Consider the following 12,308-nt stretch of genomic DNA (forward strand, 5'->3'; position numbering starts at 1 on the left):
TTTCGTGTTTTATGACTATGGAAACATGATTTATATTTCATGAACTAATTCTTCTTTACGATTATGAATTATGAACGTTACCGGCGTTAATTATATTAGTTAGGAATTAATGCCTAGCTGCTTCCCACAGCAGACAGTGAGCCCAATGTTTCCGCCATGTTGGATTCTGCATTAAGGTCTGATAGGTTGTAGTTGGTCTTGGCCTAATTTACACGGTACGAGATTTCCAGAAACTGACTACAAACAGTATATCGGAGACCAAATTACAATGAAAGATTAAGAAATGAACGAATTTTGTATTCATTTTGGGTGCTTTCATATCTAATGTGCTTTATTTTATTAGATGAAAGAATCAAAAACTACTTGTGGTCGATTGTCGTTTGGCTTGGCGTTATTAGATTTTTCGAAGAGTTTGGCTAGCCTAATCAAAGTTGTTGAACTGAAAGAAGTTTTCACGGGAAACTGACGAAGATTCCCCTGTAAAACTGAATATAAAGTATCGAGATTTTGAACTCATGTACCGGTAATTAATGCGGTTTCGTGGTCTAACATGCCCGCCTCTCATCCAGAGGCCCGGGTTCGATTGCGACCAGGTCAGACAATTTTACCTGGATATAAGTCTGATTCCAGGTCCACTCAGCCTACGTGATTACCTTTAATTGTTGGAGCTATCTAATGGTGAGATGGCGATTCCGATCTACAGAGCCAGGAATATCGGCCGAGAGGATTCGTCGCACTGACCATGCGCACCTCGTAATCTGGAGTCCTTCGGGCTGAGCAGCGGTCGCTTGGCAGGCAAAGTCCCACTGGGGCTGTAGTTTGGTTTGGTTTAGGAGTTTTGTAAGATTATAATTATACATATTTCATTTTTGTGATGTTTAGCCAAATTGTTGATGGTTTTCATTCATTCCCGGATTTTCCGTTTTCCCATATTGTACGTTTTATTTTCGTGGTCCCTCAAAAAACGGAGAATCGAGGTTTCGCTGTATTACTGAAATATGGCTTCAATATCCATGGACTATATACTCAAGCCGATTTCTAATGAAGGGCAACAATTAAAAAGGAACTCTCTGTCACTCGGGAATTATAGACGCAAAATACACCATATTTAACCGGCAAAATGCAATTGTAATATTTTAAAACATTTAACATTGGATATTAGAATGTTAATTTCTTTTAATAACATGACTTTCAAGTCGTAAACTTGTAAAATGTATATCAAGTCATACACTTGTAAATAACATTATTATTCCATTATATGGATATCCAATTCAAGTTATTTACTGTGTTTTAACTATAAGGTCTAACATGTCAATGTCACTTTATATATCTTTGTAAACTACGGCTGATGATGGCAATCACTGTGCCAAAACCGGTACCATGAAATAAATGACTATGTGGTGATTTAAGAATCTCACATAATTTAGTATTGAATAGATGGATCCTTATATTTCACTTCATTACTTTGTGATTACCGCTTAGTACAATCACATTTGTCCTAGACCTGAAAATGTTATTTGTCACCCCTTGTGAAAGAAATGTGATTTATTACAACACGGGCAAGATCCGTCGCCACAGTTGCATGATTATGGAAAAAGGCCGTAAATTCCTGAACTTAACGGGATAAGTTGCACGTTCAGGGAGCAAGCTTCTAGCCTCAGGAATGTTCAGTTTTGCTTCCCAGTTAACAGAGAGATCACTGAATAGCAGAGTGAGCCTGTTTGTGCTTGTATTTTGCATTCCATTCAGAAGTTAGAAATTTATTTTCTGTTGCGTGGTACAGTGAAGCGTGGCGTGATATGGTAGCCTATATCGGGATTATGAGGATAATCCTGTGAAATTGACTAGCGTGGTGTATATTTGTCTTGTGATAGCCTAGTTATGGATAGAAAAAGTCATGAAATTCCTTACTAATAGCATCCACATCTTTAAGGGCATGGAGGTCGCAAATGTTGAACTTGTACCTTTGAGTTTCAGCTCGATCATTCGACTTGGTCGAAGTTTTTCAAAATGGCGGTCAGAGTCATTCCTGGCAGTTGCATATGGTCGAGTGTAACCTCCAATTCACTGTGTAAGATAACCCACTGGTCCAAAATAAAAGGGCTTCTACTAACATTTGTCTTACAAAGAGTGTGATCTGCAATATTTTTATTGGCCCCCGTGCACGTTTTCATATTTGTTGTTTGGTGTTTTCCGCACCGTTCAGTGCACTTATTTTATAAGCCCCAGCTGAAAAGGTTTTTATATTTGTTCTCTCATGTTTTTCACACCTTTTAATATTTGCCTCTCATCTTTAGAAATGGTAGATATAGTTTTCACTGTACCCACGGATACACGATGTAAAATGCCCTCACGTTGGAAAAAATCGTATCTAGTGCATCCATATTCCTGTTGGATAGTTTCCATTCGTATATTCAGGTGTACGTTTTCTCGCTTAACACGTTCTTTTTTATTGTCCCCTGCAGAAACGTCTTAACGAGGTTTTACTGTATGATAATACTTTCTAGAACCCAAGTGGAAATGAAGCTGAAAATAACCTAGTTTAGGATACTATAAAGAATGTTTGTTTGAATCATTGTATTGCTTTATCTTATTTTCTCTAGAATTGATGAGCTCAACCGAACAAATCAGAAGTATTCTTGCCGATGAAGTGTGTGCTGAGGGTAATTTGCTTGGTTTTTTCAGGAGGTAAGCGAGTCGCAGATCGACACGAGTTCAGCGTACATGCTGTTCTACGAGCGAGAAGGTCTGTGCCAGCAGCAGTACATGCCTAGCATCGTGGGCAAGACGCCCGACACTAGAGATCTGGACGACGAGTTTGACTCGGACTTCAAGAAGTTGTGTTCGGTCATGTAATACGTTGTTTTTGCTCCCTCCACCTCTCCTAGCTCGTTCTGTTTTCATTTGCTCAACGTTCGGTTCGCTGAGGGACCTGCATGTGCCTCCAAAATAATGTATTTTAGTTGCACCAAATGCAGGGCAAGAACACTGGGTGCCTGTTGTGGCTACAAACAGTATTTTTTTAAAGCCAGTCCTAAGAGGTTTTGGTTATTTAGTATTTTGGAGTCTGTGATAAGGTTTTACCTTGTTCTAAATTGTTGCTGCTACTGTTGGCAGTACTGATGCACAAGCTGTGTGAATATCGGAAATCTCTTAACTTCTATTGTACTGTATTGCCGTGGACCACGTCCAATTTATCTTCCTTACCGTATTTATTTGAGTGGTGGTGATCGTGTTCTTCCTTTCTTATGGGAAAGGAGAGTTCTGAGTTTGGTGACTCAGTTGTTGCATTTGCTAGTGATTTTTGGGCGAGGCTATTTCAGGGCTGGTGCGTAAATAATTGCCTTCAAAAGGGTAAATATTTCTTATGTATGATGTCATCTCCCCCGTGTTGGGCTGTTTGAGAAGGTAACTGAGGCATCGAACACACTTTAAATATCAACAAATGTCTGGGTAAGATATATGCAAAAATACGCAGGAAAAAATGCAATCAAAATGGTTGTAACGTTTTAGATAAGATAGTTGAAACACTGACTTTCCAAATCCCCTTGAAAACGTTCTGTTACTTGATGGTTGTCCACTTCTCTTGGTGAAGTACAGACTCACTTCCTCAGCAACACATTGCATCTGTCAGAGAGATACACATTGAAAATAACACATGCACAAGATTGGACTCCTGGTCTTTCACCTCGTGGAATACCTGAACTCTGGTACAGCCAGTCATGCTGCGTGCTCTACTGAGTTCTCTATACCAGATGCTGGGGAAGAGGACTTTTGTAGCACTCGTCAGTTATCGTTGGTTCCTGCTGTTCTTGGCATCCCAGAGTTTTCTTGTTTTCTATTGATTCTCAGCTGAACCTATCCTCCTAAACGTGCCCACTCATTAGAGAATTGCGGTTTTTGAAACTCCTCTTTAAAGCCCGCACAACATAATTTTCACAATGGTCCAGGATTCCTCCTAGCGCCATAGCTCAAGTATGTATATACCACAGCTCAGACACACAGCGTAGTTGGGGGATGTCACGTACCATCTTCTGTTACTCTTTACAGGTCACCATGTGTTTTAGTACCCAAAAAGTGTGACTCTTGCAAAGTTTTTATGCGCACTCATGGTGGGTACCGTTTGTAGCTGTGTTTCTCCCCATTTGAGGTGTTAAATATGGTATCAGATCAGCCCCGTGCAAAAACATTGATTGAGGAGGCCAGGCTCTTCATACCAAACATACATAAACACGGTAGAAGTGAAGTGAGGTGGGAGTGTGCTGTCAATGGACCAATCACACCATATTTATTGTCATAACCAGACCTTCGGTTTTGGTTTCTCTCTTTCATACATCGGTAGAAGTTACCATAAACAAGTAAAGTTGATACATCAGTGATCAACATCAAATAAAGGTAATTGTCGTTTTATGCGGCATGACTTAGCATCACTTCTTTTGCGGCGATCATTTGGTTTAAGGCGGTGTAGCGGGTACACAGACGTTGACGATCTGATCTGCAGTTTCTTCCACTCGCATGCTCTTTAAGATGTTTTCCAGCTTCTGCAAGGATCCATATTCTATTCCTTTCTCTCACGGCACTGATTTAAAATCACACGCACTGCACTTAATGTTGTGCAGTCCACAGCTACACGGCTAGGTAGATTTATGTGCAAGCTCTTCTCGGGTCATTTACGCGCATTTATCCAACTCTGTAATGACGGGAAAATGTTGACGACCAAATCTCGGAGAAATCTATATTGATAGTCTTTATCAACGTGTATATATAGTGAAGTTTTCACTCTAACCTGTTATTTTTTATACATCTTTAGCCCGGACGTGGTTTTTGTTTCATCCCTCTATCAAGAAATATTAGACTATCACGAACATAATACTGTTAGAAACACATCCACGATTCGTACATGGCCTGAAATGTTTGTTAGCATGATCATTGTTCTTACATTCCCAGCTTAATGCATTAAATTATATTTTTCCAAAATATTTTTTCATTTGGCTCAAAAAGAAAAACTGTACCTTGACCTAAACAAGATCAGGCATTGGTGAGAAGAAACTTCGATGAGTTCACGCCTTGTTTCAGGAACGGCCAGTTGGAATAGTTGAGATGGTTGATAGTCGACCTTGTTTTTGATATCTCTCTCCCCCGGCAATTGTGAATGATCCATCTCCCCATGGCAAGCTGCCCGTTAAGATTGAGATTTGCAATTGGGCGGTAAGTGCTCGTTCTTTTTACCTCCACCATCGATAGGTCCAATCTCGCCAAATTTCTGCTTTGAAGCACTGGGGCGATATTTCACTGCCGCTGAAGGCTTCTTTACTTCCAAGAGAAATGTAAATATTTTGATTAGTCAGTGATGTTACTAAGGTACTAATCAGCTATCTTGAAAGTGCCTGAAGGGAAGACATTCTGGAAGTGGTCCATATGAACAAGTGTACAAGTTCTGGCAAGTAAGTATTTCTAATTCCCAGCCTCAATCATCCATTTGTTAATTTTTCTTGTAGTTTTCCTGTGTGAACAGTATGGTCAATTATTTAATCTGAAGGCATTTTTTCAAAGAAATTATTAATTTTATACAGATAATGGGGTGGGGGATGAGAGATCCTAGCGTACTGATTTCTAAGAAAAGAAAAAAAAACACAGTGATGGAGAATGTATTTTCCACCAAGGTTCTTCAGTGAAAGGTAGGGCAGGAGATTTGTGAAGGTGTTCTTTTTTAATCACCTAGGAAAATAGTGTACTATTTTGTTTACCCCTTTCTTTATATTGGGAACATTCATTTTGTCAAGAGCTGTTCGTAGCATCGTCGTATTGTTTATTTTTTAATCAGCTGGAGCAGCTGAAGAACTTTTGGGTAATGTTCGGAGAAATTACTGGGTGGTTACAATTGAACTATCCCTACTTAACCGTCTCTATGTGGAAAATGAGCAATCGCACGAGCATTGCCAAGGACGTGGAAAAGAGAGACGGTGAATCTCCGTACAGCACACGTATTTCAGGTACGATAAACCATGCAGATCTTGTGGACAGAGTGTGTTAAGTGGGGAATTGTAACCACCTGGTGCAGGTTTTGTTTATCACTCAAGGTGGCTCCAAATTCTTTGTTCACTTAAGAGATCAGTATTGTAATTCAGCCGGGTCTGGAGCGTGGCACCATGCTATTGCAGTGGAGAATATGGCCCGTTTTGAGAAGGCAACTACACTGGACGAAATTAGTAAAAAGGCACTTGATTTTTGGTTTCATAATCACTTTAGCTTTGGTAAATATTAATTAGTTGCTGTTCTTCTTCCTGGTTACCATCTTATGTGCAATTTGCCTGGTCTTTGGCATTGCCAGGATGAACGCCAATATTTTGTATCTCCCTCTGGTAGTCCATTAACTGCTTTTTAAGTCAGCCTCGAGGCCGCTGTCCATCTGGTCTGAGTGTAAGCGCTCGCTTCTCTGATTTTGTCCTCATTTGAGACAACTCTTTAAGAGCAAAATCCTAAAAAATGATCATATCTAACTCTTAAGAGTGCTCCTGATCTCTTCATTCCTAACATGGCAAGTTCCAGCCTCCATCCAAGCGTGCGTATCTCCAGCACTGCCACTGGGCGGACGACTGTGTAGTAGGTCTTTAATTTGAGACACAGAAGGATCTTGCAGTCAAAAAAAAAAAGGGACACCCGTATCCTCGTAGGAATAACTCTTACTTGAGCGTCTAAAATTATCACCATCAGCCATCAAGCGGTAGCCAAGGTAACGGAAAGCAGATGTATTGTGCCGCACTCTGTTTTTGTGAGGTTTAACTGCAATCTGAATGTTTACCACTGGGTGACCAGCTAGCCAGCACATCATCTGTATTGACAGCAGTCCATGGATTGATTATTCTTTCAGAAACACTTCACGAAGACCGAGAAAAACGTTGTCTTTAGGTTGGAACTTGGTGTAAAGGCTCCATGCAGTAAACATTCCCCAAGAATTGTCTATACGCTAATAACTGGAAAAATTATTTTAAGCATTGACTGGTTAAGGCTGTATATTTCTGCTGCTGAGATTGTAGTGCGCTCTGACCAAATTATATTTTTCAATTTATCCACTGTCTCAAATTGTCGTCCGTTGTGATCTGCCTCTCAGTCTGGTTTAAATCGGGAATTTGTATTGGTTATTCAGATGTGTTGTTCCTTTCTGCATGAACCACTTCTTCGACGTTGGGGACATGTAAGAGGAAGCGTTATGTTACTGAAAAATTAAGTTTTTGTCAGAAAATTTTTAATTCTTGAAAGCAACTCTGATTCTTAACACTCAGAATCGGCTCATCTTGGTATGCAGCCATGGTATAATTCACGTACGTTTAGCTTAGGTCACTGCCCATGGAAGTTGTGCCTGTAATACCAAAATTCCTCTGGTGCATCCAAATTAAATATTTTCTCGTAATTAAAATTGATTTCATTCTGCAGTCCGAGACTTATATTCTTCAGGCCTTCATACAACCATCATTCAGAGGTGGTTACTAAGTCGTTCCTCGAGTGAAAGTTTGTCTGACAGTGATTGGTAACGTTAATCATCCACGATTTGAGAAGAATACATTCATTTTGCGTCACGAACAAATAATTGTTCTGTGCGTTCTGATTTCCAACCATACCACACCCAATTTGACCAAATCTGTAACGTAATGTGTATGCCTTAGCAATTTGATGATTGGATGTGCACCAATGCTTGCTTTCCCTTCGCCTTATAACAGGTTTTTTATGTGGCATCATAACAGTAACAATGATCACATGCACACATAAGTTTTGTTAACACACAACCCTGTGCAAGCACCGGCAGCAGAAGTGCTTTTATATGAACTTCCACCCCTGAGACAGAGTTGTTATTCAAACAATATTTCCAATAAGAAAATGAATGTGATTTGTTAACTGGAATAATTTTACTTGGGTGAAGGTTGGCCAAACAGTTACGATCTTTAACTGTCATCATTAGTAAGGTCTTAAAATCCAGTCGTGACCAGTCCTGCAAGTTGCTTGGCCAAGACTCTCTTTTTGGACCTTGGCCTCATCGACCATCCATTTTTTTCTCGAGAGATCAGGTTTAGATATTTATGGTTTCTCGTTAAGCAGTCTCTGTTTATTTTCTTGATTATGCTGGCCGGCTCTGCACTGGAGACAGGGTCAGTCCACAAAATCTGCAGCGTCCTTCGACAGATTCTCGTTTTGGCGGTTTCCTATTTCTTCTCATCTAGAACAGTTTCCAAGCACAGGCTCGGTGTGCCTCTATCCACCACTTCTCTTCTCTCACTCTCGTCCAGTTCCCTTCTCTTGCCTCAGTGCTCTTCTTTACACCCTTCAACCATCTGTCCCTTGGTCTTCCTCTAGGTCTCCTTCCCTTCAACGCCAATTCTAACATCTTTCTTGGTATCCTCTCTTCTCCCATTCTCTTAACATGTCCATATCACTGCAGCATTGATTTTTTTATCTTTTCCTGTATGGGTACCTAGTTTACCATTTCCTAAACACTCTCTTTTCTTACTCTGTCCTCTTTACATAGTATTTGTCACAAATATGGTGCAATAATTAACAAATAAACCTCTTTATTCACCCTGCCCCCAAAAAAGTTTGCCTTTATACTAATTGCCTCTGCTGTAATGTTATATTGTGAAATTAGGAAGATGAACCTTACAGTTGTAACGATAAGTACCGTGAAGGTTGTACTCGCTCCAGATCCTGCGTCGACCTCTCGTCTGTGCCCGGCTCTTGCATGTTGCTTTACCTCACGTCACCTACTTCCAACACCAAAGAATTAGTGTATATATATAAATATGTATGGTTAAAAACAAAAGAAACAAACAAAAAAAGAAGAAGAAGAAGAAGAAAGATTACTGCTGAATGTAAATTGTGTGCCATTGTTTTTGAAACAAAAGGAAAGATGCTACCAAATACGACTTTATAAATAGATTATTAAGCTGTTATGGAATGATGAACTTAAGATGTGATTGTAAGTCAAAGTTTTATAATTGCATTTCTTTTCTATATTTTTTAATGTTATATTTTGAGTTTAGAATGTGTGTACAGCATTGGGCACAGATCCTGTCAGCGTGGCATTACAGGAACCAAGCTGTACTTGACGAGTTGGGCAGTGCTAGAGTGCTCTCACAGTTTCTAGAAGCGATCATCATTGGTTTACAATTCCAGTTTCCGATTAGTCACTCTTAATGCATGAATGTCTTGTCAGTCTCAACCATTGTTTCTAGGTCTTCCTTCCAGCTCTTTCGACACTGACTCTTGACAAGGATACATGCTTGAGACAAGTATGAACTAGATGTTGAACATTGCTTGGCCTTTCATGAGTACAGTCTTCTGTTTCTCGCAAATATATTATACTTGGTAATGTAGCCTGGGGATTGAATAATCATGACGAACAACATGGTTAAAATTATCAATTAAATTAGTGTGTGAGCGCTAGAGGTAATTCTCAGCAGTTTACTTGAAGTGTGATCAATAGGATGATCAACAAAAAATTCCCTGTGATAAGACGTGCTGTTGTCTGAATGTTTAGTGGAAACGTAACATCATTGCCATTGGTTTTGATTCCCCTCAAAATTACAATTTTTAACTTGCTGGGAAGCAGCACCAAGACACAGGCTGCGTGTAAAACTCGTCTAGCAAATTACAGACTCGGTACGAGGACAACTCAGAATTGGGTTTCCGTTATGACGGAGAATGCTGGACCTGAATCGTGTGATATGAAAGTCAAAGTTTGTACTTCCTGAAAGATAAAATGTCAAATCTTCACTTGACGGAAAGTGAAGACTAGACTTGAATTCTGGCACTGACAGTGTCTCGTTTCTGTACTTTCAGTCGGCAATGCAAGACAGGGAGTAGAAAAAGAAAGTCTCCTGTCTATCAAATGTTGAGATTTAGTCGTATCAATGTGTCCTGGTCAATGCTTTGTCAGTCTCTCTTGAACAGAACAAACACGAAGACAGGATAAGGACAGTCTCCCTTCTCGTCAATCTCAGCCCCAACAAACTCATTTCTGTTTGCCAGCTTTATCAGGAGGCCAAACATAAACACTCATTTATAGATCTTCAGTCTTAGTGTGGGACGTGTACGGTAAGAAGAGAGCTTGAATGAAAACAGGAAAAGGAAAGGCTTCGTTCTTATCTCACGGTTCCCACGTTAAGACTGACGATCTATCAAGATGCCCCTTAGTAACGATTGATGTCTGCCTCTTGTCACTGTCTTTATCATATATTTTTTCCCTTCCTATTACTAATATCAAAATGATTGATTGTTTTCCCCTTTCCTGTACACACACATTCTCAGGTATCCCTTTTTGTAGTGTATTTTGTTACAACATCAGGGTCTGTTGTTCTTATGTTTATCCTTAAATCAAAAGCTATTTTATTTTGATTATATAGCTGCTGGCAGATATTTTACCTAGTTTAACACTGATGAGATGTTGCATTCAAAGATTCACATGAAGGAATTTGGAGGGGATAAAACTATTTCAGTATCCCAGTGTATAATAAGTGAGTAATTTATTTTTGTTGTGTGGGACAGGCATTCTTATTTTGAATACTCATGCTGCAAATGTTGTACCCTATTAGATTTTTGTAAATATGGTTATTATATTGTAGAAATTGCATATAGAATGACGCATGTACATAATATGTTTCTTGTTATTGATTTTGTTAAATGAAGATAAATTTATGTTGAAGAGTGTAATGAGAGATTTTGATCGCAATAGTGTTTTGTTCTTTTGCAACAGACGAGGTTTGATGATCGACGGAAAGAGTGTGGAGAGAAGGAAAAGGAGCCGTTTGATGAGGACCGGTGGGATTCGACTGTCATTAATGTAGTGTGATGTCGAGAAAGACTGGCCGCACAATAGCGGCAAGTGTTCCCTTGCCAGCCTGTCTGTTTCAAGATCTCAAAGGACCGAAGACTTTGATTTATTTATCTGGTCTTTCTCGCTTTTGGCGCGGAGGATGCTGAGCAATCCCTGGTTAGAACATACATTTGTGCAATCCGAAAATATGCATAATTTTTATAAAATACTTCGACAGCAATCTCCTGAAGAGCACAGGAAGCTTTCAGTGTTTGGTTCCATCTGTGTACCTGAAGGTTTGTCGTCTGTATTGAGCTGGCTTTCGCTATCTAATGCACTCGACGTCAAACTAACAACCACAAATGTTGGGTTTTCAGACTTTTGTTGTGTCCTGAGCCTTCTTGATTCTACACCATGTTAGAACAAGCATTAAAATGTTGAGAGGGGCCAATGACGTAGATGTTAGGCCCCTCTAAACAACAAGCATCATCATAATCATCAAAATGTTGAAGTTGCAAGAAAGACACATTAAGATGGCAGATAACTATAGTTGTTGCTGTCGGGCACCTCGGAACACAAACAGACCAGACTGGAACAGACGGGCGCTAGGGTGGCAACAGTGGGTTAATAAGGACTTCTCATCTCCATCGCATGGCGAGTATAAGGCCTGCATCCTCCTCCTCCACGTCTTGATGTACAAGCTTTGTGTTGAAACAATAAAATATTGATAAAATAATGTACACATTCCTATTGCTTGATTAGTTTCTCTGTGTATTGTTGTGTTCATCACACTTATTAAATTTAATATACCATGTCATATACCTCCATTTATGTTCTGATCGATTCATTGTGAGCCAGTTTGGGTACGACATGATGCTGCACCCTATTTGTCTTCTTAATTAGTGTATTTAATTACTTCCCAATTGATGGGTTACTCTTGTGACAAAGCACACCAAAGTAGATGATTGTGGTTAGAGAATTTGTGGCATATTTTGGATCGTGTACTATAGACCTACATCCTCAACAGCTTGTCAGCTTACACTGAAGTTAGCCCAAAAATCACAAAAGATAGTGGGGATTATTCCCTTGCAGCCTTCCTACACCTGTTTTTGAACTATGGGCTCATAATCATCTTTCTTCTTGGTCCAGTGACTTAACTGTGGAATCAGCCTGATGTCAACTCTACTTGTGTTGGTTGCAGACCTCAAAGGGCTGTCCCGATGAAATGCTGCCTGGTGTTGCTCAGGAAACCCTCGTACTGGCAGGATCCAAGAATGTGTGCAAGAATTTCAATCTCATTGCAGTGCCATCTTAACTCATCGACTTGAATCGAGCTGCCTCTCCCATGCAGAGATAACATGATGGGTAGTTTGTCTCCTTCCTTGGCAGCTCTTTAGAATGCCCTAATGTTTCTTCACACACATGTGTGCTACTACAAATCTTAACTGAATTCTGCTTCACTTAAGTAATGTTTTAGTCATATTCTGTTGATCACTTCAGTGAT

The 12,308-nt window shown here is 39.8% G+C and overlaps 1 protein-coding gene across 1 annotated transcript in view; it reads left to right on the plus strand.

The window, feature by feature from the left end:
- The window catches only part of Usp32 (Ubiquitin specific protease 32), a 187,024-nt gene extending 175,338 nt beyond the window's left edge, over nucleotides 1-11,686 (plus strand). The window contains exon 29 of the mRNA XM_068230610.1: nucleotides 2,686-11,686. Coding sequence (XP_068086711.1) covers nucleotides 2,686-2,856 — 171 coding nt within the window. The 3' untranslated portion in view covers nucleotides 2,857-11,686. The remainder of the gene's footprint in view (nucleotides 1-2,685) is intronic.
- The last annotated feature ends 622 nt before the right edge of the window (nucleotides 11,687-12,308 follow it).

Source organism: Anabrus simplex, chromosome X, assembly GCF_040414725.1.
Source record: "Anabrus simplex isolate iqAnaSimp1 chromosome X, ASM4041472v1, whole genome shotgun sequence".
Lineage (NCBI taxonomy): Eukaryota > Metazoa > Arthropoda > Insecta > Orthoptera > Tettigoniidae > Anabrus > Anabrus simplex.